Here is a 26,988-nt window from a genome sequence, read left to right as displayed (position 1 = left end):
AGCTACGTTATTAATGATTTCTAGTCTCCAATTTTCTTCCCTGTGATAATATGTCGTCATTTTCAAACTTCTTTCAATTTTTTGATAATTCGAAATCATTCATACCACTAGTAATCTATTATTGAACATGAGAAAAACTAAGGAAACAATCTTTTTATGTATTACGCCTCTTTTGAATTTGTCCATTTATAACCAACGAAAAGATGGACACTGAAATTATGGACGGTTTCTAGTCGTCTTCTTTGTTTTACTCGCCCTTGCTTTATTAGGAGCATAACTACACGTCTTAAAAGTTCTTACCCTTTTTCCATTCGCATATTCAACGAGAGATGATTAGTTTTGTTATTTAAACATTCTTTCTTTTTAAACTATTCTGTATAATTATCTTGTATTATACACTCAGTGTTTTCATTTCACCATGTACCTGTGTCCCAGATGCATCATCCATGCTGGGGACGCAAACTTTTCCTTTAAATTGTCATTATCATTTAATTCCTCTATAACAAAGATTCAACGCATTACATCATCGTTACTTTGGTCTTGCTGTATGAGATTTTATTTTTCTGCACGCCGACCTTAGCTAATGAGATCTCGTCGCTTCGAGATTACGTCATTGCTGTTGGTAATTGGTTAAGTCAGTCTTTTTCATTGGACAAAACTGCTTTTTTCTCAATTTATTGAAGAGAGCCAGCTCATAAATGCCCTTCTTGTACTTAACTTGGTATTTAGTTCTGTAGTTATTTATTTTTAATTGATGTAGTGTACTATGTCTCTGTTTCAAAGTACTATATTGAATCGTTAGTTTTGTGATACTGTTTAGTATACCTCTAGGGCACAGGTGTCAAAGAGGCTGCAGGTTGAAATATGAAACCCAGGTGCCTTGAACAAAGACACTGTTCTGTATTTCTTTCGCTTTCTCTCTCTCTTTTCCACCCCTTTTCTCCCACTCTGTCTCTGTCTCTTTCACTCTCTGTGTCTCTTTCTTTGTTATTTTGTCTCTCTCTCTCTCTCTCTCTCTCTCCTTTTAACTTCTTTTGCTCTAACTTCATTTTTTCCTTTTCTCTCTTTTCTCTTTCTTCCTACCCTTCACGCTTTCTTTTCTCTCCTTCTGTCTTTCTATTTCTCTCTGGATTTCTTTCTTTCTCCCCCTTTCTTTTCCCCCTCTCTCATGACTTTTTATCTCTTTTGTTTCTCATGCTCTCTCCCCCTCTTCTTTTCCTTCCCTCTTTCTCTTTTATTTCTCTCTCAATTTCTTTCTCTTGAATCTACCAGTCAGGCCCCCGACAGAATGTTTGTTCTATCGTGTGGCCCCCGAGTTCAAATGACTTTGACACCCTTGCCCTAGGGGCATTTCTCTATTACCTTATTACTGTCGTAGTATTTTTACGGTACTTTCATTCAGCGATTTTAATTTTCACTGTGTGACGTTTTGAGTGTTGAGTGACTTAAAATTCGACTCCCTCCCGCCGTCACTTATGACTGCTGAGGCTCATTTTGTCTGTCATTTTGTCTCAAATTATTGATTCAAAACCTGATGCAAGCCAAGTTATTTTGTGAAAATGTCAAAAATTCCTACAACTGAAGATACTTACGTATTTACTTTTAGCACAGGCGCTGGGCAATGGAGCAAAATGCACATGTCCTGTTTATAGTTCCTAACACTTACCCAATCAAAACGTTTGAGTTTCTTTGCTACAGCTTCTGGATAAAACGTTCGTTCTCGGTTAAGGTTTTTTCCTGCGAGTTTTTATTAGAAATGTCTTGATAGTGAACCTAAATCGTTTAATTAGCTTACTTATAAAGTATTTTTAGCAATTTACATCCAAAACAGGGACCGCTGGTGTGACTACGTGACTGTAAACTAGAGTAATAATTAGAAGAAAATAGTGCTTCTTTGGGCACTGTGACTCTCCTTATTTATCCTGTTCAGCACTTTTATTTCAGTTGCACTCCACAGTGCAAAGACATCTTGGGGTCAATTTATACACACTGTCCCTTTAAAAAGATTTCGAGTGCATGTTTCTTATGGCACCATATTTTAAACATTATATTTTACACATTTTCGTCATATCTCACATTTTTTCTCTTTTCCTGTAATATTTTTGATTTTGGTACTTTCGAGCTTCCATACCTCAGGGCCAGTGAGCCCTTCATGAGGTAAAATGTACTTGTACTTCCCAAATCCTCAACCGTTTTGGCATGTTATACAGTAGTGTCACACTTAACCGGGCCGCTGTCTCTAGGATGCGTCATGGTCTGCAACTGCAGCGTCGCTTTTTGGATCTCCGGTTGCACTTTCGGAACCACAATTTCCATTCGCCGCTGCGATCTCTCGAGCTCTGCTCCTTGTAACAATCATATCAGACAATTTATTATCACACACAGCTTTGTCATCCACATTTTGTTTTCCTAATTTTAACGTTACTGCCCTGTTGATCTTGCTTGGTCTCGTTGACGGTGGCAGCGTGAGCCGTGGTACCGCGGTTCAGATGGTACCATTTTGAGCTGCCCTCGACCTGGACTGCGGCCAGCGTTGCCCTCACGACGGTGTACGGTCCCTCACGCCTCGGATGGTTCCACTTTCGTTGAAACCTTGATGTAGACGAGATCCCCTGGGACGTCTTTTCAAATGGTTGTTCGACCCTGGACTCTTGTCTCTTAACCAGCCAGTAGATGACAGCCGTCAATTGTCCCATACAGTCTCTCAGTTCAGTTTGTAGTTGCTCAAGTGGCGGCCCCTTATAGGGACCTCCTAGATGCGGTGCTGGTCTGCCTGTTAGCATTTCATGCGGTGTTAAATGCGTGATCCAATGAGTTTGCATGCGATAACTCATCAGCGCTAACTGTAGCGCATCCCCTCAGTCGAGCCTAGTACTCACAAAGATCTTGTTTATCTTTGATTTTAATATTCCATTTACTCTTTTCCACCATCCCTTGACTTTGTTGATAAACCTCACCGAACCGTTGTTTAATGTGTAGTTTTTGTAAGATGCCCTTCACGACCTTTTGAACAAATGTTATCCGAGCTTATTTCTGACGGTATGCCAAATCGCGGAATAACTTCTCTAATCAAAAACCTAATTACTGTTCCCGCACCTAGATCTTTTGATGGCACTGCTCCTATTATTCCTATTACTCCTATTATTATTATTCTCTCCGTCTACCGTGGCCTGTATCTGATATAAAGTCAAAGGTATTCCCCTGTTACCTATTCTCCTTAATAATCCTCCTGATGCTCCTGCATCTGGAGACACATCACCGTTTTCCTGGAAAGCAGATTCAAAATACAATTTTAGCAGTATTTCTGTGTTAAAAATAAAATAATTCACAATCCAAACGTATCAATATTCCTCAGATTTGTAAACACTACGTCAATCAACAAGATTCTAGCGTGATTCAATGCAGACTCGTGTTGTTCGTTATCACCGCCTCGTCGACGGCCTTGGCCGTCTGGCTCAGTCCATCGTGACGTTCCACTCGCAATCCGCTGCAGGAATGTGCCATGAGCTTTATCAGTGCCACACTGACCTTGGCGCCCAGTTGTCTACCTCTTTCTCCTCGAAACTGGCTGCAATCAGTTCAGATTGCCCCCTGCTCACTGTTTGAGGACAGCCTGGATGTGCTCCAGTGTCCCCACGACCCTGCTGTAGACAAGCGGCGCAGACAACGGATGAGTGAACGTCTTTGTTTGTTTTTTGCCATCTTCAGCCCTTTTCAACAGTCCGTCTGACTTCTGAATCCTGTTAAATCGGTTATGTTTACAAACTCGGATGTTTAGTCTAGGTTAAATGACCATGAAGAGATCACCTAAGCAATTAAATTCTTAAATTTGTCATGGTCTTCCTCAAGATCGAGTAATCTGCCCCTCATTGTCTTTTGAAAATGCTTGCCAAATTGTTTCCTCAATTTACCCAAACTATACTTATCACGTTTATCGGAACAAGATCCCACAAATCAAAAGGCCACACGCAAACGGAGCACTTGACGAATTAAGTAATCCCTCCACTTTTTTTTTTTTCCATACAGTAAAGGAGCGAAAGACGGGGGAAAGACGGGGGTGGGGCGGGAATATACACGGTTGAGCTCAACTCACACAGAGCGAAAGACGGGGGAAAGACGGAGAGTGGTGGGGGTAAGCAAAACACTCTAAAGCACATACAAGACCGTAAAACGTAGAATAAGCAGTCACTCCATCAATCATCCATGCTTCCTTAACTCCTCTCCCAACGCCAAACAAAACAAAAAAAACAAAAAACAGTTAAGTATAAATCACCCGCGCACACTCACCAGGCGGGCGGGGGAGAAACCGAACCGAACAGAACACACATCCACATACAGAGAGACACACGCACAATTAACGCCAGCTGGCACACACACCAACATTTCCGAATGAGGCATTTCCCAGACTGAAAACATGTCAGCAATTCTCACACATTCTTTGTATCGCTTGTTTCTATGCGAATATATCTTAATAATACAACATCTGATTACTGCTCATTTTTCTAACGTCGGTATAACCTTTCAGATTGTAGAAAATGGCGAGGTTCCATGCACCACACTTTTTCTCAAGTGCAAGGTTACATATCCCTCCCAAATCATCAATCGACTAGGGAAACACATAAAACATGCCCCGTATTAACCATACATAGATCGTCCACTCTCGAACTGTCACTTCAGCAAATGACGACGTCTTATCATAGCTTTACACAGATCTCAAGACAATCATAAATATACAAATACCGACGCCGCTGCACCATTTTATCCAGGTAAAATTAGCCTTTTTCCGTTTTCAAGCAGCCTATGTCCCAAAACAAACAGGACTCTTTGAGCTCAGAATCCCGTCGGACATAAAAATCTCAACTCAGTCTATTCATCTCATCCGTCCGAACTTGGGCCTGACTATAGACGGAAAATCCCACGTGCACGCATTTTCATAATTTAGCTCCGACGTCACAGGCTCCCGTCCTCCCACGAATCTCCACAAGCAAACCGAAGTAAGGAGAGAAAAAAAAATCTTCCTTACCTCAACCGCTCATTCGAGACCGTTCCACTGAGAAGTCTTTTCCCTTTTCTTTTTTACTTAATTAGTGCCAATCCACGTTGCGGCGCCAAATGTTGTAGAAATTGGAGGTCCGATAATCGAGAGAAAAGTCTTCTCATATGTGGATAAAAGAAATAGACAGAGAGCCAGCCTCGTTACGGAGGGAGATGTCACTTTATTGATGCGTCAATAAAGATCTCACAGAGCTAGGAACATGACAATGTATTTAAAGCTGGTAGTGACGATTAGGCTTCGATTGAGTACACCCCAAAAGGCGGTCCTGTATCACGTATCAAGTACAGAGCGTCCCGTCCCTTGCACGCTATCTTCAAGGAAACTTAATGTCTGCCAAGAGTATCTTCAAGGATGTCTACCCGACCTTTTCCCACAAACGTAAGCAAGTCTTTCTAAATTTCCACATGTATGCAAATCCATTCTACATTTGCAAGTGTATTTGCCACAACACAACCATTCTTCCGCTCACCCAATCAAATTGATGTAGGTGCTATACTAGAGCTTCTTGGTAAAAGGTTTGCATTTTGATCATAAAATACCGTAACAATGAACAAAGATTGCTTAATGAGCCTCCATATAAAGCGTTATTTACCGATTTACAACTAAAACAGGGTTTTTGGGGGTGACATCATGACTGAAAACTGTACTAAATATGTTGTCCTGAATATACTGGACCAATCTCTTTGTGTAACATACAAACTAGTGCCAGTTGTTGTTCATCATGAGGGGATCAGAAAGACAATGGCAAAACCAAGCCACCAGAATCAGAATCACCTTTATTATAATTGTATTGCTACTACGTGATTACAGTTGGCAAACATATACAATATAAAGACTCATAATTAGCAAAGTACAAAGAGAGCAACTTCTGCGTCATTTTTAGGCAGGAGTTGTTGAGAAACATGGGAACAATTTCAGGGATTTTCAAGCATTTCTCCCAAAATTAAAGCAAATTTTAATTCTTGAAAACACAACATAAAAATTCAAGCATTTTCAAAGATTTTAAGCACCCGCATGAAACCAATACTATAAATAGCCAAACACGGGGCTTGAGCTAGCTTCCATTTGCTTACGCCGATTCCAAGAATTGTTCTCATAATCGCGAAGATCACCGACCTGAACTTTTCTTCGAATAAATTGTCCCCGACTCCTTTTTGTTGAGTAAATATACAGAAATTGGTCCCTCTGCGCGCACGCCTTAATGTTTCATTGCCATGGCAACAGAGGTTCGAACCTCGGAGTCTGCTAGTGCAAATAAGCATCAATTAAACGAGGCTTGCCCGGCGAGTCCGTATTAAAATCGTTCTCTGTGCTCTTTTTTATTGTCTGCAAATAAAGGAAAATACAAACATGAAAAGAAAAGGACGACGACTGAGGTTTTTCGTCACAAACTCTGACAATCAAAGCTCAAATAGCAAACAAACAAAAAACATACGTCTTTGTGGGGACTTCAATCAGGTTCCTCTCTTGTAAAGGGCATAATGAGACAAAAAATAAACCCATAAAGTCAACACAAAGAGTGTGTATGTCTCTTCTTCTCTATTCCCTATGGGAGGTTGCCACTAACTAATGCACCTTGACACCACCAGCAGGCCACTGGTGGAATAGCAGGTGGCCAGCTCAAAATGCAACCTTGAAAAACACTTTTCATGAGAATATAATCTTAGCTTTATAAAGTAACTTTGAAAAGATTAACAATGGCCCTTAACTCATTTTTTATGTATATATATATATATATATATATATATACATACATAAGGTAAAAAAAATCTTCATCTAGATTTGTAAGGGAGTTATAGATTATATTTAAAGCCTTAAAAATACAGTGTGTAATAATTTACCACTAAAGGTCGTTGTAATTTAGAAAGTAGCTGAAAGGTGTGCATTTGAAGAAGACCCTTTAATGAACGATAAAGCAGCACAAAATTTGGAAACCCACTCCAATATTTCCCTACTGGATAAACCTGAAGCAGCTGGATAAAGCAAAGTTGGTCAGAGCTGGTGTAAGCGGCTCACTTTGGTGGCTAACTTTAGCAGCTAACGGCCAACGCTATTAAAAAGGCCACTAAAAGATTGCAAAGGCTAACCAGGATTTGTCAAGCGTGGGGGCTCTGAAGGACGAAGATGGAGCAGTTAAGAATAACAGAAGTGTTTCACAGCGAGCCATAACCTGCTTTCAAGTGGCTGACATGAATGACCAGACAAGGAAACAGTGGAAAAATGTCAAAGATGCCTTGAATGATGGAACCATCATATGCAGGGCACAGCTGTGTGTGGTAAGAGGCTGTTAAGTGTAATAGAGTGCTAATGTTTTAAATCTAAGTTTAAAACACACTTATATTCTATAACTAATGGATAATGAATAACGAAGATAGAACAATAACCCTTAAAAACCCCAAACCCCCACTAATGAATGGACCTAAGTTTCATGTTGATGATGTCTGTGTATTGCAACATCCATTGTAGCCATCATATAGGTTTTGGATCAAGGGATGGTGTAATAACGGTCTGTACAGCCCTTTGAGACTTCTTGTGATAAACGGCTATACAAATAAACATGACCTGACATTTTAATGAAATGAAATTAAATGATCAGCAATTATATAGCGCTTTTCAAGTCAAGACTTCCCAAAACGCTTTACAGTGTGCTTCAAATTTCCCAATAGCGGCCGTGCAGCTATATACCTGCATATTGGGGGTATCAGGGGTTCAGTGTCTTACCCAAGGACACTTCGACATGTAACGCGGAGGAGCCGGGATTCGAACTGCGATCTCTTGATCCCAAGACAAGCGCTCTACCTCCTGAGCCACCGCCGCCTCCCCAATACTGTTTTCTTTACAGGTGGTATATGTAACTTCGAAACTTACTGACACCATCTTCTGGTAGAAATCATCATTGCAGTTCCTTTTGATGCGCATGCAAGTATACAGTATGACATTTTGAATTGGGCACGGATAAACTCTTCCTTTTTAATCTTTTTTGGGGAGGGTTGGGTTGGCATTTGGACTGTTTTTGAAACAGCCCTTTTCTTACTTTCACCATATTATTCCTAGAATAAAAGAAAACCATGACCACGCACGAGATGTGACTCTCCCAACCCCGCCTCGTTCCCTCTAGAACACCAATGGACTGAACACCAATGATAAAATATAAAATCAGAAAGCGCAGTTGAAAAAAAATATATAAAGGCTCTTTGAACTCAACTTTGAACTCAGTTGTGCATTGTTAACACATAATTAATAGAGAACAAATATTTAATTTTAGACTTTAGTACATCTCAAACTAGGCACCCCACCTTTAAATGTATAAAATATTTATACACAACTCGTGGCCTCTATGTAATACACACTAGGACTAGCTTTAAACTCAGTTTTAATTTAATGGTACTTATGGTTAGTACCATATTCATTGGTGTTATTTCATGTGTAACTCTTGAGTTTAATGTTGAATTGTAATACCTGCATATAAAACACTTTGTTGAACAAATCTGTTGAACAGCCGACACGGTTCTGCAGAAAGCAATTATTGCTGACCATTGACCTTTTTTAATCTATCGCAACGGGCGCTAATCTGATTTCGGCAGCTCGCTGGCTTGTAAAAAAGGCAAAGGGAGATAATTACCTGCGATTGTCATGCCGCCATTTTGCACCATCTCATCGTGAAGGAGACTAATGATGTCTTGGGGTTGTTATTCTCTCCAGTGGTCACACTATAGTAATTATTGAGGAGGAGAGCCGGGAGTGTTCCGTCCTCATTAGGGTCACACGTGAACTGTGGCACCTGATATTGAGTACACCCTGGAATTATAATTAAAAAAAAAAAAAGAAAATAATTATCATTACCAGAGATTCAATGATAACAGCAATAACGGGATTGTATGACATGCAATCATAATTTCGTCACGATATGATTATGAATTATGCAAGCGAGTGAAGGTGAGCTTCTATTCCATTAATGAAGTCCCAGACTCCTTGGGTGGTTTAGTGCGGTTCGATTGTAGGTAGACAGTAAACAGACAATCGGTGAAGACAATCCATGAGACCCCCAGGATACGGCCACCCCACTGTACGATCTTTTCATTATAGGGTGTGGAACAGTGGTCCCTCTAAGCTGCGCGCGTGCGCAATTGCGAACTGCTCGCACATTCTCAGCGCACAAGAAAATCTAGACAGCGCACAAAAATGAGGGCTCAAAATTACTAATTAAGAAGCGACTTAGGTCAAAGTTACAGTGCATGAGGGTAAAAATACACGGGTTCCCCTGACGTTGTGTCCTTAATGGGGTATTTTGAAGCCGAGTCGAAGTAGTACGAAGTTGAGTAAAGTTAGTGGTGTTTGTCGAGAACCGGCTTCTTCGGCTCGCCTCACTAAAAAGAACCGTCCCTTTCAGGGCCCAAACGGCTCTTCAGGTTATTTTTGCTTCTTTAATCCTTTCACGACCACATATTAAGTAAAATTATGCACAAAATGACTTAAAGGAAGGGGGGAATAGAACAAAAAAGAAAAAAATACCAAAATGAAAAAGTAGTGAAAAGCTAAGGAAAAAAAAGAAACAAAAGGAAGAGGAAAAAAGAAGGAAAAATTTAGAAAAAAGCCAGAAAAAAAGAAAAGAAAGAAATGTAGGAAAAAAGTAAATAGAGAACAAAAAGAAAAAAGTAACAGCTCGGAAAAAATAAACACAATGAGATTTTTTTAAAGGAATTAAAAAAAAGTAGAAAAAAACACGGAAAAAAGAAGAAAAAGTTTGTGTTGCATTCAAATAATTTCCAATTATATCAAGTGAATCTTGCCAACATTGTACTTCCACTAAAAATGTGATTAAGTACAGTTCTGTATCTTACAACCGACTCAATAAGCCCCCCAAAATGTTAAAATTATGCGACAAAATATGTCAGGAAAAAAAAAGAAATGGATATCTTGCGAAAGAATTGTAAGAACAAACGAGGTTTGTAGGCCGTACAACCTTTGCAATAGTACATGAGTCAATTCATTTAAAAGAGAAATATAATTTTGCATTGCCGGAAACTCAGCAAAATGTAACATGATAATTAATGATCTTGCCACACTTGGGATTATGGTTGCTCACTGTTGTTTCAAGCGTTGCTCACCGACTTTGTGTGAACGCTCAGACCTGTGGAAAATTACAGGGAACATTGGAGTGGAATAATATTTTAGATCAGAGGCTGTTCTATTGGTAGTCTGTGCAGCCCTTAGAAACTTTTTGTAATTCAGGACTATAAAAGTATTTGTGATTAGACTTGAATGAGAGGTTTACTTTTACCCCTCTTTACATCATTTTCCCCCACAATATGACATCAGAACAAATTATTTCGCGAGCCCAAAAATAGATTCAATTCAAAACTTGCGGTGTTTGTTTATATGTAGTTGTTGGTAGAGTTAAGCTATTGGTTGGCGTCATAAAATGCTGGTTTGCTATTAGTTTGCATCTCGGAATCTTTAAGTACAGGTATGCTAGTGCCTAAACTCCCTCCCTCAATGCCTTTCTCTTCATTCTTTTCAAAATCTTTTATGCGCTTGTTAAAACTTTTAGCTTCGGCAATAGAATTCTGTTTTTTCCGTACTGTATTCACTACCTATGCGTCCCAAGACTTGCAGTGATGCTAAAGTGAGCACCAAGCAGATCATAACCATGGAAATAAGTCTTGGAATTATATTTAGATATACAAAGAAGGCACACAAATCGGTAACCTATGGTAAATTACATGGGCATAACAAATCGCCAATCAAGATTATTTCTAAAAACAAGAAAGCGATTAAAGCAAAGAAATCTTTTGAGGGCATGATAATCTTGGCAAGTGGAAGTAAGTGGAAGTAAAATTTATTTGTAATTCTTCGTCATCAACTACTTCCCCCTCAGCATCCACCCGCTACTCTACTGGACCTGCTCAAGTCACGCCAAACCAAAGGTAAATACAATTTAATTCGACCCTTACATGTACGTTTATTTCTACTTAGATTCAATCAGGAGCACCACGGCGGCGCAGTGGTTAGCGCGTGTGCGGCACAGTTCTAAAGTCTTGGGAACCTCCTGTGTGGGTTCAAATCCAGCTACCAGCCTACCTCTGCGGAGTTTGTATGTTATCCCCGTGCTTCCGTGGGTTTCCTCCGGGCACCTCCCACATTCCAAAGACATGCATTTCAGGTGGATTGGCCGGTCCAAATTGTCCCTAGGTGTGAATGAGCGAGCAAGTTGTCTGTCCCTTTGTGCCCTGCGATTGGCTGGCAACCAGTTCAGGGTGTCCCCTGCCCACTGCCCGATGATTGCTGGGATGGGCTCCAGCACCCCCGCGACCCTACTGAGGATAAGCGGTGCAGCTAATGAGATGATATGAGATTCAATCAGATGCACAAGTAGTACTTACTGTTTACTTATTTGTTTTTTTTTTATCTAGGGTACAGGTGGTTCAAAACTAAATACCATAGATTTACATCCCCCACTATACAGCAATTTCACTTTGTGATCCCACCTCAGAATTAATATTGTTTCCCGGGGGTCGACCTTAACACAGATAGTTTATCCAAAATGGCCCTTACTCCGTGACGCTAATATTGGGATGATGTTTTTATCCCAACATTTGGATATTATTGCTCAGGTAAAAAGTGATACATTTTGTTACAAAAGTGCATTGTTTTTACGAACATTTACAGTGCAAATTCAATTCCTGAAAGTGAAGTTTTGAAATCTGTTTCATATTTTAATCCGGCATCGCCATCCCTTCTCCCTGTGCATCCACCAGCTACTCCACCGGACCAACTCAAGTCACGTCATTTTTTCCCTTTACATTTATATTTAGAATGTAAAGGAAACTTACTTACTTACTATGCACATTCTGTTTTGCGTTGCCTTTTTTTTGATTGGGGTGCTGGGCTCTCAAAGCCAATTACCTTAGGTTTCTTTCTACCGCTAAACAGCAAATTTCACTTTGTGAAAAAAGGATCTATATTGTTACAATTTAAAAAAGTTAATTATTTTCACCAATTCATTTTGCTTCACTTGTAAATGATCCGTTATTGAATGATCTGTCGCGGTGCACATTCAACCCTTATATTTGGCCAATCCTTTCAAGTGTAGTTTTAAAATCTGGTTCATTTTATTCCACCATCGCCATCCCTTCCCCCCTCTGCATCCACCGGCAGTTCCAGTACACCAGCCTAAGTCACATAATTCCTTTTCCCTTATCATGAATATTTAGAACCCCGAAACTAAATAAACTCTTGTCCCAGGAATCTACTGTACTGCAGAAAGAGTTTATCCAATATTGCCCTGCACTGTGATGCTCATCTTGGGATGATGGTTTCATCTCAACATTTTGGATATAATAGCTAAGAAAAAAAGTCATATTTTCTGTTACAATTATAAAAAGTAAAAAAGAAATTGTTTTCACCAATTCATTTTGCGTCACTTGTAATTGATCCTTACTTGACTGATCCGTCGCGGTGCAAATTTAATCCTTCTGTTTTGGAAACTTGTCTGTTAAACATCTTTCGTCTCTGCGCTCCCATGAGCTTTTGGCAGCGGCGGTGTGGAAAGAAACAAGCTGTCTGCTTTTGATTCTACAAGCGGCTTCATCTTCATCACCATCGCTGACATTCCTTCGTCTCTCTTGTGTGATCTCCTAATTGATATTCATGAATCCTGCTCAGACTTATAAATCGAGCGTGGCCGGCGGCACAAAACAAGGTCTAAGCACTGGCAGCACAGCACTCTTAATGCCTCTTATTACCTGCTTGGTTATCCTCTGTCCATTTGCATCACAAACACAGATCCTAATCAATATCGTTTTTGTCAGATTACTTTAAACTCCCACCAAACAGAGCTTAATTATATTCCATTGAATGAAACTTGTCCTCAAAGTGATTGATTACAGCGTTACGGATTACGGCGATCCGTCATCGAGGAGTGAAGAGCGCGTGAGAAAGGGATGTTTTACCTCATGAATCAGGGCCTACAAATGTAAATGACACTTTCTAGACGCCTTCGAATTCCTCATAAAAACGGATTGTTGTAAAGTTTTGTTCTTTGTGGTACTTAACAAAAGAGTAACATCCTAAGAGACAATTTATTTTTCATCACCGCCCTAAACAAGAACAAGAAAAAAAGTGGGAAAAAGAATATTTCGTTCATCTATAGAAAATGTCTTGCATATTTTATTCTTAATGCCTGTTCTGTACAATCCATCCATCCATTATCTGCACGGCTTATCCTCAATAGGGTCACGGGGGTGCTGGAGCTCATCCCAGCTGTACTCGGGCAGTTGGCAAGGGACACCCTTAACTGGTTGCTAGCCTTCTCACTCGCTCATTTACACCTAGGGACAATTAACCTGACATGTTTTTGGAATGCGGGAGGAAACTGGAGTGCCTGGAGGAAACCCACCCAAGCACGGGGAGAACACGCTAACTCCACACAGGAAGGCTGTTAGCTGGATTCAAGCCCATGACTTCAGAACTGTGCAGCGGACACAAAATTGCTGCTAAATTTCAGTGCACTATTTCATGGTGCACCTACAAACTAGGCCAGTTTACAAGCACTATCCTACATTAATCCATCAATCGTCTTCCGCTTATTCGGGGTCGGGTCTTAGGGGCAGCAGCCTTAAGTGAAGCCCAGACCTCCCTATCCCCAGCCACTTCTTCCAGCTCATCCAACGGGATCCCAAGGCGTTCCCAGGCCAGCCTAGGGACATAGTCTCTCCACCGTGTCCTGCGTGATCCCCGGGGCCTCCTGCTGGTGGGATATGCCCGGAACAACTCCAGAGGGAGGCGTCCAGGAGGCATCCTTATCAGATGCCCGAGCCACCTCAACTGGTTCCTCTCAATGCGGAGGAGCAGTGGCTAAAAACACTACCTTGTAAATATTGCCCCTCTATCCTAACATTCTTATTGTTCCGACGGCCTGTCAGACTGTTGAGAAGCAAAGACGTGTCTGTACGATGTCACCATTCACTTAAATACGACATGCCACAAATTATTGGAAAGCTTAAACTCTATGAATTCAACAGATGAACTCATCACAGAAACCTCACCATCAGTCTGGAACAAGATACTCGAAAATTATCAGCCGATATAGCTCACCAATAACGTTCTCTGATTGTCAGCTGATGAAACGATACTCTGCAAACATGGTCTTGATACATTCACGACAGTTCCAGTAAATCCAACCGCGTAAAATCTCATCTCATCTCATTAGCTACACCGCTTATCCTCAGTAGGGTCGCGGGGGTGCTTGAGCCATCCCAGCAATCATCGGGCAGTGGGTAGGGGACACCCTGAACTGGTTGCCAGCCAATCGCAGGGCACACAGGGACAGACAACTCACTCGCTCATTCGACTCCAAAACACACCATAATGCCAACAGATTAAAAAAAAAAGAAAAAAAACGCATTAAAGCATTTCTGACGAGCCTTGTGGTAATCTGTTCGTTTCGCCCCATAATTCCCTTTTAAAAGTAAACAAACTCATAAGGTGGCTCCCAATATGGCCGTTAGCCTCTGATATTTCGATTGACACAATTCTCAATCACTCACAAGCTTTTTTTGATAGTTCTTAGTCCTTTGATAGCCAAAGAAGGCTTGTATTGAGATAAAACAAATGGCCTACTTTGGCTTCAAAGAATTTCAGCCAGAAGTGACCGATTCAAATGCTAGTTAAAATATTGGTTAAACTATGAAATTGCCAGGATAAATATGCATGTTTACGATGTATTTTCAAATCAGAGCCGAAAAGTAGCGTGCATATTACAACTCTGGATCCAGTTTACACGCGATTATCACACGCAAGTGAACACAATCAGTGATTGCTTCTGGAAAGGGAGGTCACACATTTACAACACTTTCACAATGTATAAAAAATATCGCTTTATGCATTTGCTTAATCTTTTTTCCTTTTAAAGGTGTTTATCACATGTTTATCCTGAAGTGCTAGGCCTAATCTCGTTGTTTGCAAAGTACACTGCGTTGTTATTAATGACAAGACTAACAAGTCTAAGGATTATTGTTTTATCAATAGTATATGTGCTTAAAAGTGATGCCCGGAATCTGAAACTTTGTTTGCTCTCCGCCACCATCTCCTGGCTTCAATTCATTATCGCAGCTCATTCAGCAAGTAAATGCATTTCTTCTATTCTTTGTTTAATCTTTTTGGGGCGTTTGAACTGTATTTGAAACAGGCCTTTTCTTACTTTTAAAATTGGTATGTATCAGTAACGAAAAGCATCAATGAAAAGCATAATGTTACTCTCCACCCCTCCCCATCCCCAGTTGTTACTTCTACTTAATATGTTGCACGTCCCAGAACAGCGTTGGTAAAAGTAGGCAGATGGGCCAAGTGGAAAAAAATAAATAAAGGCCCTTTGAACTCAGTTGGACATTGTAAACACATTTTTTGGTTTGAACAAATTTATTGACACTAATAACAGAAAACAATCTTGACAATCTCAACAGCAATCAAGCACATTCACAATATTATATTTCCATATGACGTTTAACAGCAAACACAACGTGAGGTTTGAACAACCCTTCTCGAAAATCTTAATAGCAATCAAGCATATTCACAATTTCGTTATATAACATCTTTGTTAGTGTCAATAGATCCGTCGAGGCCAAAGTCGAGACATTTTATACTTTCAACTTTTAAGGACACCTCAAACAACGCACCCAATATTTAAAATCACACTAGTATTTATTTGTGTTTTTTCTCTCTAATCCGTCAATTTATTCAGCAAACGTAAACGAATACGAAGTCCTTATGACCACCAGGTGGCGACACAAGACAGCTGACGTCTAAAACGATTAAAAATAAGCAACAGGAAGATTTTTTGAATCCCTCAATTAATTGTTAATGGTAATATTTTTGATTATATGGCCTAAAATGTTGAAAAAAATTGTTAAAATGTCATATTGTCAGATATAACGAAATTGTGAATATGCTAAATTGCTGCTAAAATTGTCGAGAAAAATTGTTCAAACCTCACATTGTTTATTTGCTGTTAATAGTGTCAATAAAATTGTTCAAACCAAAAAAATATGGCCTAAAATAATAAAAGCAGGTCTTATTTTAACCAGAATATATTACGTTTGTAAGCATGTTTTAGGCGTAGCCGAACCGTGATGTCATATCTTCAAACCAACTTTCAAGACAAAGTAATTCATTTTGAAGTTCGTTTGACGACATAAACTGATATAACTAATGTTGTTATGACTTTAATGAAAAACCCCTTAAACTATATATTTGTTCATTATTTTCAATAATTACAAACGAGAAGCAAAACCTACCTGTTTGAAATCAGCGTTCCGTTTCTTCTTCGTTACTTTCTGAAATTCTCGACATAAAATGGCAGCATGCTGCCACTTACAGGTCATACTCGGTACTACAGTGAATCTGACCATACAGTCAATTCATTAAAATAAACTAACAAAGAAAAGAAACAAACATGTTTTGTAACAGTTATCCACCCACACTTTTTCTTTCAACACTTGTGTGAAAGTGTGACAAAGGAGGCATATTTATAGCTTCTGGTGTGACATTTACGCGCGCACACGTGTGGGCCGACTCACACTTAATATGGGAACGAAAATAAATGTTTTCCCTCCGTTTTCATCCTAAATGAGCACCATTTTAGTAAGTCCTGTCCCAAATGGCTCCAATGTAGAAAAGACAGCAGTTAAGCAATTTTCTAGAAAATGTTTTGTTTCTGGTCAATGGCACAAAACAACCACTTGATGACGCTGTTGCTAATGCAATCATGGACGACGAATGGAGCTGAGTACACGTAGTGTTTCTATGACAACAACTATTCAGAATACAAGTATTTAGTGTAATTGATAACGTAGTAGATAGACAATATTTACAAGGCAGTGCATGTAGACTGGCCTAAAGTGTAAGTGACTCAGAAAACTGTGCAACAACATGTAGCAGGAAAATTGTGCAAAAACAAGAGTCATTAAATACATTATTTTAACACATTATGGTAGGAGCGATGGCTATTGATTAATGTATTTTCAGACCCTAGGACCTTTATTTTTTGTGTGTGTACAAATGACTTATGTAATGTATCATCAAAACTAAATTATATTTTATTTGCTGACGATACTACAATATTAGGTACAAGTATGCTGGAATTGCAGGCAGAAATGACAGAATAACTTAAAAAAGTAAAAGGAGGGTTTGATAAAATTATATTATTATATTATATATAAATTATATATTGATAAAATCAAACAAACACAAAAACTATCATTTAATGTATCAAAGGTTACGGTATATCAGAGAAATTAAAAAAGACGTTGGAATGCAAGTAAAGATATGTGATGTTGAAATTTTAAAAAAAATCAACCGTTGTTGCTTACAGAGAAGACACTCAATATCTCCGGAAAATCCACGACAAGGTCTAGTATTCCTGCACAAATTTGAAAAGCCATTGGGCTGCCCAAAAAGCTATTTATTTATGGAACAATTTAGATGATGACCTGAGAAATGTCCCTAATTTATGTTAATTTAAAAAAAATGTTAAGTATTATTACATATATGTTATACAAGTCACGAGTGATACTATTATCAGTTAGAAATGTCACTTATTTTTTCCCTTTGTCGAGTAAAGTTATTTTTCTTATATCGATTTCGATTGCGTCTTCCCTGCAAGGAAAAAAAATGTAACATGGCTAGGCACTTAAAAGCTTCAGCTTCAACCTATTCCCTTTGGGTACATGTTTAAGTATTGAATTAATGTATTGTATGTCACGAACCAGAACAGGATCAGGACCCAAACGCGTGACGCTCTCACACAAGCCTTTCATTTTACGGGAAATGGGGAGTCATGCATGTTAGGCCGCGGTCTGGCGTGGAAAGACAGGAAGGTAGAGACCGACGTGATCGATTCCAATTGCCCGAGTAGATATCCGACAGATGGGGTTGATAGGACGGGATAGACAGGATTGCTAAGGAAACAAGATATTGAAATAAAACAGGACAAACTAGACGGGAACAAAAACTGGAGAGAATAATGAACAGGACAAAAATAGACAGAAACTAAACTGAAAACCGATATTAAACAGGACAAAATAAACGGGAACAATACCAGACTGGAAATACCAACAGGAAAACAGGACTTCAGTCAGAACCCACATCTTGCGGGGCAGAGGTTCGTTGACGGATTGACAAAGGAAGAGAGAGCGCAGTGAGCTTAAAGACGGAAAGCCAATCTGTTAATGAGCCACAGCTGGCGCCACACGGGCGGGGCCAATTGAGCGCCATGGCCACCGTGACATTGTGTTGTAGTAAGTAATGTCAGGGACAAAGTGACATATTGTTTATTTCCCGGGAAAAACTGAAGAAAGGAAAAAAAGTACCTACTTGCGGTTTTGGGGCTCAGGTCAAATCTAAGTCTGATTCAATGTTACTTCGACGGCATCTGCTGTTAGATTCCCGTTAAGAACCGTTACTAACCCCAAGGTCAACCTATTTTTTTTTCGTAGTACAAAGTTGTAGCAGTTGGAGTAGTTAATAAGTATAATGTTTCTAATAATATTTTGGCCTAGCGTGTGACGTCATCCACTCCGCTGTTGCTTAACTACAAACAGAGCACCCTGAGGCCATCCTGTTAATCTGTTAATAATCAGTGGAAGTGTGAATTTCCCCTACGGGGATGAATAAAGTATCTATCTATCTATCTAATACTCGTTGTGTTTGTAGCCTACGTGAAACTTAACAAGCCGTGTCCCACTCACGCCAGATGCCAAAGCCAGTTTCTCTGAAGAGTTTATCAGCGCTCGGTTGGAGGGGATGAAACGAAGCATCTGATCTGGGTTTGAGGGAATCGGGACGCTCTCGCAGGACCCGATGAGTCGGCAGAGATCTTATTAGCAAAGTCAGTGTGTGTACGTTATTGTATTCTATCAGCGGGTGGAGGCTTGCGGTGCTGCATCTGATTAAACTATTATCATAGCTTGTTCAATTAAATTTGAATGCTTGACAGATGCAGTAACCAAAGAAAAAAAACAAGGAAAACAGCTATACAAGGACTTGTTTCCCAAGTACGCATTTGCAATGACTTCAGAGAATACATCATATAATTCGATCAAATATTCTTGTATTGTCAGGTTCTGATGCGGCTTGAGAAACAGATCCCATAAATTAACACACAAAATGAAATTTTTAGAAAATTATTCATTTACTGAAAAGGATTTAGTATTGGATATTGTACAGAAACAGAACAATTTATTTAACTATAGGCTCGACTTCACATCCCTACACTAAAACAAGAATATATTAAAGAGAGATGGCGCAGGATATGCTGGAATACCAAGTGGTTGTAACTGAACAAAACACAAAAGTAGGAGGACAAAGTGAACATACTTACACATCGAGAAAAGAACTACACAATGTTTCAACACCAACCAGTTCTAACAAAACAAAAATAAAAATAAAAGAAAGAAAGCAAGATTAGGTGAAAAACCTACTGAAAGAAACATGGAAGTAAGACAATGCAGAACATGTAACACAAACTCAAAACAAACAAAAAAGAAGGCATTGTATGTCTATGTGGCAATTGGGACGCCACATAGACATACATTTCCAATAGCAACCAGCAATAATCAATGGGTGACACAGGAGGAATATGTATGAACACAACCCAAGTAACGAACAAAACATGAAAGAGGGAATCTAGTTATAACAAAACTTCGAAAGTTAGAGGATGCAGAGAAAATAATTCCATATTTCACAACAAGAACTATTCCCGCACGCTGACATGACAACGTGAGTGCAATGTCAACAAGACCATTAATGATACACAGGCACAATAAATAGCTGTAACAACCTAACTTGAACTGAACAAAACATGAAAGTAAGACAACAAAATATATGTTGGCATGCCAACTAGTTCTCATCAAACAAAACACGTAAGCATGAGGACAGTGTACATACTCAAGCATGGATACAAAAGTGACATGTTACAACATCAACCACCTCTAAAAGAACAAAACTTGAAAAAAGGAGCCGTAGGTTTAGGTAAGAACACAAACTATCTCTAGTTAGCATAAAAAGAATACAACACGGCATATAGTGAAATGCCAACTGGTTCTATTTGAACAAAACAAAAAAGAGGATGTGAGAGAACATACTCACACGCAGTGTTCCCTCTAAGCTGCGCGCGTGCGCAATTGCGCACTGCTCGCACATTCTCAGCGCACAAGAAAATCTAGCCGGCGCACAAAAATGAGGGCTCAAAATTACTTATTAAAAAGCGACTTAAGTCAAAGTTACAGTGCATGAAGGTAAAAATACACGGGTTCCCCTGACGTTGTGTCCTAAATGCGGTATTTTGAAGTCGAGTCGAAGTGGAACGAAGTTGAGTAAAGTTAGTAGAGAACCGGCTTCTTCGGCTCGGCTCACTAAAAGGAACCGGCTCTTTCGTGTCCTAAACGGCTCTTCAGGTTGTTTTTGCTTCTTTAATCCCAACATGACCAAATATTATGTAAAATTATGCACAACATGACTTAAAGGAAGGGGGTAATAGAACAAAAAAGAAAAAAAAATACCAAAATAAAATAGTAAAGAAAAGCTGAGAAAAAATAAACAAAAGGAAGAGAAAAAAAGAAGGAAACATTTTGAAAAAAGCCAGAAAAAAAGAAAAGTAAGAAATGTAGGAAAAAAGTAAATAGAGAACAAAAAGAAAAAAATAACAAAAAAGTAGAAAAAAACACGGAAAAAAGAAGAAAAAGTTTGTGTTGCATTCAAATAATTTCCAATGATATCAAGTGAATCTTGTTCCCAACATTGTACTTCCATTAAAAAATATTAAGTACAGTTCTGTGTCTTACAACCGACTAAATAAGCCCCCAAAGATGTTAATATTATGCGACAAAATATATCAGGAAATAAAAAGAAATGGATATCTTGTGAAAGAATTGTAAGAACAAACGACGTTTGTAGGCCGTACAACCTTTGCAATAGTACATGAGTCAATTCATTCAAAAGAGAAAAATAATTTTGCATTGCCGGAAACTCAGGGAAATGTAACTTGATGTCAAGTTTTTGACATATTTGATATTGATTTAGTTGCCACACTTGGGATTATGGTTGCTCACTGTTGTTTTAAGCGTTGCTCACCAACTTTGTGTGAACGCTCAGACCCATGGAAAATTACAGGGAACATTGCAACAAACAGCTCTAACAGATCAAATCATGAAAAGAAGACGACACACAATTAGGGTCTTAAAATGTTCACATGTAAACAACACAAACAGGAGCTTTGTCAAATCGTTTTAATCAGGAAACAGACGAGACCACAAACTGCCACAATCGATTCACAACTTGACAAAAAGTCACATGGTCTCGTCGCTCAATACCGCTGACCTGAATTCGCATCGACATCTCTTGCAGTGGTCACAGTTAGTCAAAGTAGTTCTGCTCTTTCAAAGTTAGCAACCGGGCCCAAAACCTCGTCCTGGTATCTTTGGGTGATCCATCAGACGGGGTGCTAAACCCCGACCAGACCATAGGGACAAACGAGGCAGAGCTACCGGGACAAGCATTCCCGGAACGCTACCGGGACTCATCGCTAGCAAGGACATGGTTCACTTGTGTGTGTCCATTTCAGACGATGGTGTCAGATTGGAGTCCGTAAAAGAAGCTTCGCCCAAGTCAACGAGAAGAAGAGGAAAGAAGATGACTACTTCGGCACCTAGATCGAGGTCTTCTCGGCAGGATCGTGGTTCGTGTTCTTCCACCGCATCCTGCCCCGTATTTTCCGGCCCATATAGCGACCAAGAAGAAGAACCTCCGCTGCGTCGGCAGTCATCTCCGCTAATTCAGGCTTCCCTCTCAAATCTCCAGAACTCCGCAAAACCGAGACACAAGAAACACTCCTCCAGCATCAAGGGCTCTCTCACCTCCCTTCAAGGATCCTTACCAAGCCTACAAGGATCCCTTCCAGACTTTAACTTCTCAAGACTGAAAGGGTCCCTTTCGAGGTTGCGGAGACGATCGCTCAGCAGTTTGGACCACTCCGGTGAGGGCCCAAGTAATCAGAGCGTGAGTCCCGGTCTGCAAAGCGCCATCAGTAGCTCCAGTGATGATGACAACAGTTGGGACACTAACAGCTGGGGCTCTGGAGCTACATGCCGGCTCCGGACTCCTTCTAGGGAAGGTAGCACTGAGAAGTCGGAGCCATCGGGTGGAGTGCTTTCCAAAAATGAGAAAGGGTCCATCATTGCAGCTGCGGATCCTGAAATAATCTACCAGAATCTGGTCTTTACACACCCCATCCTTAAAATTGATGATTCAGAGAAGATTATTCAGAACAAAGACACAGGGCACAGAAGTGGCCCAGACAAAAATCCCATGACAATTCTAACTCCTTGTGATGAAAAGAAGAACGAGGACAGGCGTAAATTCTCACAGTTCCTCAACGAAGTCACAGGCAGGGTCCTAAAAACCAAAGCCGGTTCTTCAAAACCTCAATCGAGCTTGCGACACCGCTATCCGTCTCCTCCGCTGGCAACATCTACTGAACCCTCAATGCCCCATGTAATCCCCACAAAACCACCCACCCCTATTGGCTCCTGGTTCAGCCCGACTAGCTCCAATCTCCAGACCATCCAGGAAAATGACCCAAAGGAGATAACAGAATCCATCCAAGAATGGAGCAAGACTCTACCAAGCTGTAAGGTTTTAGAACCAGAAGATATGATGAAGAAAATGAAAGGTCCCTCATACAGAGAGCACAGCATGGACCTTTGTACAAAGATCCAGTCACAGGCCTCCAGCGGGAGGCTTTATCTGGAGACGGACATTGACAGAGCGCGGCAACTTGATGAAATTGTGCCTAACGGGACCTTGAAAAACGAGAGGAACGAGAACCAGGAGGGACACAGAGCAGACACAAGTCCTTGGGAGAGAAACGGAGTCTTGGCGGCAGAGAGAAGGGATCAAGAGAGGAAACTGAATGATGGGAAGGACACAGAGAAGAAAGTTAAGCGAAACAGTTACGACTGGACCTCCAGTGGGAGGACTAGCCCGTGTCTCCCTTTCAAATGGCCGGAGGGTTTCCCAAGAATGTCCTATAGCTCCATCTCGCTGCCCAGAGGAGTTAATTCCACGGTGAGTCGTCCTATGTACTAATAATCCCATCTCCCTGTAAAAATGGTAAATTAAATGGAGTCGAATGTCCATTCCAGATGTTTTGGACCTCAACAACAAACATTTTTGGAAATGGAAGTTCTAGTTCCTACTGCAGACCAGTAGGAAGGAGCAGATTTTGGTTATAGCGACCCTTAATGGTCTAAAACACCTTATTCATTGAAATAAAACACTTAATGACCACTTAGCTTTCACAGCTGTGCCTTACACGTAATAGTCTACTGATCCTGCCTTTCAGGCATCTTTGACATTTTCCCACTATTTCCTTCTCTAGCCACTCATATTAGCTCCTTGGCTGCAGGCTATAGCTTGCCGTTAGTCTCTATTGCCATTTTTAGCAGATTCCTGTGAGTAAAGCATGCTTTGTCTTTCCATTGCTGGTCATGAGAGTGAAGGTTGCTGATTTCCGTGATTCAGGCATCTGGTACTTTTTCCCACTGTTTCCTTCTCTAGCCACTTATGTTAGCCGCTTGGTTGAAGGCTATGGCTCGCCCCTTGCTACTATTGCTATTGTTCATCCTTCAGTGGCACTTGCCTCCCACAGCTGGTCATGCAAGCTAAAATCACAGAGTTGCATGATTCAGGCATCTTTCACTGTTTTTCCACTGTTTCCTTCTCTAGTCACCCATGTAAGCTACTTGGCTACAGGCCATGGCTAGCAGTTTTCGTTACTGTTAGCTGCTCCTGCTTCATCCTCCAGTGTCATTCACTGTTCCACAGTTGGTCATGCAAGTAAACGTTACTGAGTCCCATAGTTCAGGCAACTGGCACCATTTTCCACAGTTTCTTTCTCTAGCCTTTATGTTAGCCAGTCGGGTATAGGCTATGACCCATGATTCAGGCATCTTTCACTTTGTTCCTACAGTTTCTTTTCTTTTGCCACTCATGTTTGTTACTTTGCTTCGGGGCATGACTCGCCATCAGCAGCTATTTTTATTTTTAGCTGCTATTTCAGTGTCACCCGCCTTCAGCAGCTGGTCATGGAAGTTAACATCCCTGAGTGCCGTAAATCACGCAGCTTTGATTTTTGTCTCTGTTTCCTTCTCGAGCCACATGTTTACAGGCAATGGCTAACCATAAGCCGCTATTGTTAGCAGCTTGGTTTAAATGAACATTGGTCTTGTCATCTATTGTTGGCCTTTTTAGTATCTTATTCTGCTAGCTGCTAATGTTAGCTTCTTACACCAGGTCTGACCAACTCCAACTATTCTCTTCTCAGTCGAGTCCAATAATTTCAGCATCTTCAATCTCCACTGTTCTTTTTCCTTTAGCCACTCATCTTGGCCATCTTTTTCCAGTGTTAATCAATTTTACTCTTGCAATCTGTTGCTGGCCTTTTTAAATGCTTCTCCTGATAGCCGCTAAAGTTAGCCACTAACACCAGCTCTGACCAACTCCATCGATTCACTCTTATCAGTCGCTCCCGGTGTACCCAGTTTGCTCTGTCCTTTGCTGTCGTTCGTGAGGAATAATTCCACCTTTCATGTCCTGTTGCTGACTGATATTCAGCCATGAAAATATTGCCAATTATTACACACTGTCGCTTTAAGCTCTTTAAGAGTGCCATACTATGATAGAGCTGAAAATAATGTGTGATTTAGCTCCCCAATGTCAATACGAGTGGACAAAGCGTCCCATTTTTCAGTGGACACACACAAAACCCTTGAGCTCCTAGCTTTTTTTTATTCATATGCTAACAGAATCCATGCCCAGTCGGTTGACATTCACATGCCGGGTTGTTTGTGAAAGGGCTACGCAAAGGTCTCATTTTAATTTCCATTTAAATGCATTAGCAAGATTTTTTGGGGTGTGCTTTTTTTATTGCTAGCCTGCAAGCTTTCCACCAGTGAATAAAAAAAGGAAAAAAAGGGGCAGGCGACATTAAAAAATACAATAGACTTTTGCTGTACATTTGCCCCGTGCTTGAAATTGTTTTCACGGACAAAAAAAAAACAGATTTTTATGCTACGGAAGCCTGAACAAACATTTTGAGAAGATAGCATGTCCCCGTGCTACTTTTAGAGCTAAGAGGCCACTTACCACACACGACGGAGCCTTGCATTTGATGGTCACTGAGTCCTGTGATTCAGGCATCTTCCCATTTTTTTTCAACAGTTTCCCTCTCTAGTCACAGGGTATGACACGTCGTTAGCTACTACTGTTCTTGTTACCTGTCAAGTGCCTTCCACAGGAAACATCACCGAGTCCCGTGATTTAGGCTTCTTTATCTTATTTCCCACTGTTTCCTTCTCTAGCCACCCATGTTAGCCACATAGCTGCAAGCTATGGCTCGCACTGTTATTATCGTCAGCTGCTCTTGCTACATTATATAGTGGCACTCTTCTACCACAGCTCCTCATGAGCGCGAATGCAACCGAGCTCCGAGATTCAAGCATTTCCCATTTCTGTTTCCACTGTTTCTTTCTTTAGCCACTCATGTAAGCATAAGGCTGCAACCCACCGGCAGCTGCTTTTGCTAATGTTAGCTTCGCCCACAAATAATTGCAAGTTTTATTTAAGAAACAAGGAAGGGCTGCGCCCATGATCCGATGTTTGCTGGACGCGGGAAGCGGGTCGCTCTTGTACTTGGCTTGTGATCCGAACACGGAAGTGGATCTTCCGTTGGGAGCGATGGCGGTGTCAAGGACGGAAAAACAGGTCAATAGCTGGGACAGGAGAGCAAAAACTTGGTCGGGTGAGAAACGGGTCATAAGCCGGGACGGGAGAGCAGACGTGGTCGGGATCAAAAACAGGTCGTAATCGGAGACAGACGGGAGCAAAAACAGGACAGGTGGGAGTCAGGGTGGAAAAAGGCTTGCCTATTATACACTGAGGTTTGCAGATGGACTGAAAAAAGGTGACATATAGGAGTGGGTTTAAAGAGGGACAGGGAGCCAATCAGAGTCCGAGGCAGTTAGCGCCAAAGGAAAGGGCACAGGTAAGTCACATCAGTAATCATGACAAACAGACTGGATATTGATGTGTCTGCTTTCAAATTTGCAAACCTACCACCAAATAATACATTCAGGTCAAATCAAGTCATGTTTATTTGTATAGCCCTTAATCACAAAGAGTCTTGAAGGGCTAAACAGACACCATCCCCCGTTCTAAAACCTACATGAGGGTAAGGAAAGACCCAAAAACCTCAACCTTCCAAGGGGACCGCACATGAGGCAATCCCCCTTCCAGAATGACCAGGCTATATAAAACATTGCGAAACAGAACCGTACTGGTTTCCATGATTACCAGGAGGAGGAGAAGCCTCCTGACCCGACTCAAATTTGGCCAAAATTGGACTAGCGCAAATCTACGAGTTTTGATAGGGTTAATGTTCCTTTTCAAGTAAAAAATACTCATCAATATTGGATATTTCTATTGTTTTTATTCTGTAGTTCAAGCATGTGTCATTTTTTATGCCGTTTTGAGTCAGGCGGGTTATTGGGCAACTATGGGTCCTAAAACTTTTGGCCTTGCTCAAGTGCCAAAACAAAAACAAAGAACAATAACGGGTGGACACTTTTTTTTAAAGGTCAAGAAAAGAGAAGCCCGAGTCAAAATTCGGGGTTTCTTTGGGCTTAGTCTGTAAGGACTACAGATAATTGCAAACCACAGACTATTAATACACCATCCCCTGATCTAAAACCTACATGAGGGCAAGGAAAAACTCCAAAACCTCAACATGAGGAAAATGAAAAAACCTTGCGAAGGGACCGCTCAGGACCAGGTTATATAGATATTGTCAATGTGAAATATAGGTCATTCATAAGCTATAG

General features: G+C 40.6%; 3 protein-coding genes across 5 annotated transcripts in view; 1 reads left to right on the top strand and 2 right to left on the bottom strand.

Annotated features, from left to right (window-relative positions):
• dlk1 (delta like non-canonical Notch ligand 1) overlaps positions 1-8,755 on the bottom strand; it is a 63,371-nt gene extending 54,616 nt beyond the window's left edge. Inside the window, exon 1 of the mRNA XM_088355122.1 lies at positions 8,679-8,755. The gene's annotated coding sequence lies outside the window, so the exon portion shown is untranslated. The remainder of the gene's footprint in view (positions 1-8,678) is intronic.
• The window catches only part of wdr25 (WD repeat domain 25), a 120,812-nt gene continuing 102,546 nt past the window's right edge, over positions 8,723-26,988 (bottom strand). For 2 of the 3 annotated variants that reach the window (XR_015852945.1, XR_015852946.1), the window contains one exon: positions 8,723-8,854. The gene's annotated coding sequence lies outside the window, so the exon portion shown is untranslated. Of the gene's footprint in view, positions 8,855-25,866; positions 25,882-26,988 lie in introns of those variants that run through there. The other variant, XR_015852947.1, reaches the window with a different exon arrangement.
• The window catches only part of begain (brain enriched guanylate kinase associated), a 71,710-nt gene continuing 66,232 nt past the window's right edge, over positions 21,511-26,988 (top strand). Inside the window, exon 1 of the mRNA XM_088355118.1 lies at positions 21,511-23,176. Within this exon, the coding sequence (XP_088211244.1) occupies positions 21,647-23,176 (1,530 nt within the window). The 5' untranslated portion in view covers positions 21,511-21,646. The remainder of the gene's footprint in view (positions 23,177-26,988) is intronic.

The sequence above is a fragment of the Urocampus carinirostris genome, chromosome 15 (assembly GCF_059441175.1).
Source record: "Urocampus carinirostris isolate Australia breed hairy pipefish chromosome 15, RoL_Ucar_1.0, whole genome shotgun sequence".
NCBI classification, from domain to species: domain Eukaryota; kingdom Metazoa; phylum Chordata; class Actinopteri; order Syngnathiformes; family Syngnathidae; genus Urocampus; species Urocampus carinirostris.
This window is presented reverse-complemented; position numbering and strand designations above follow the sequence as displayed.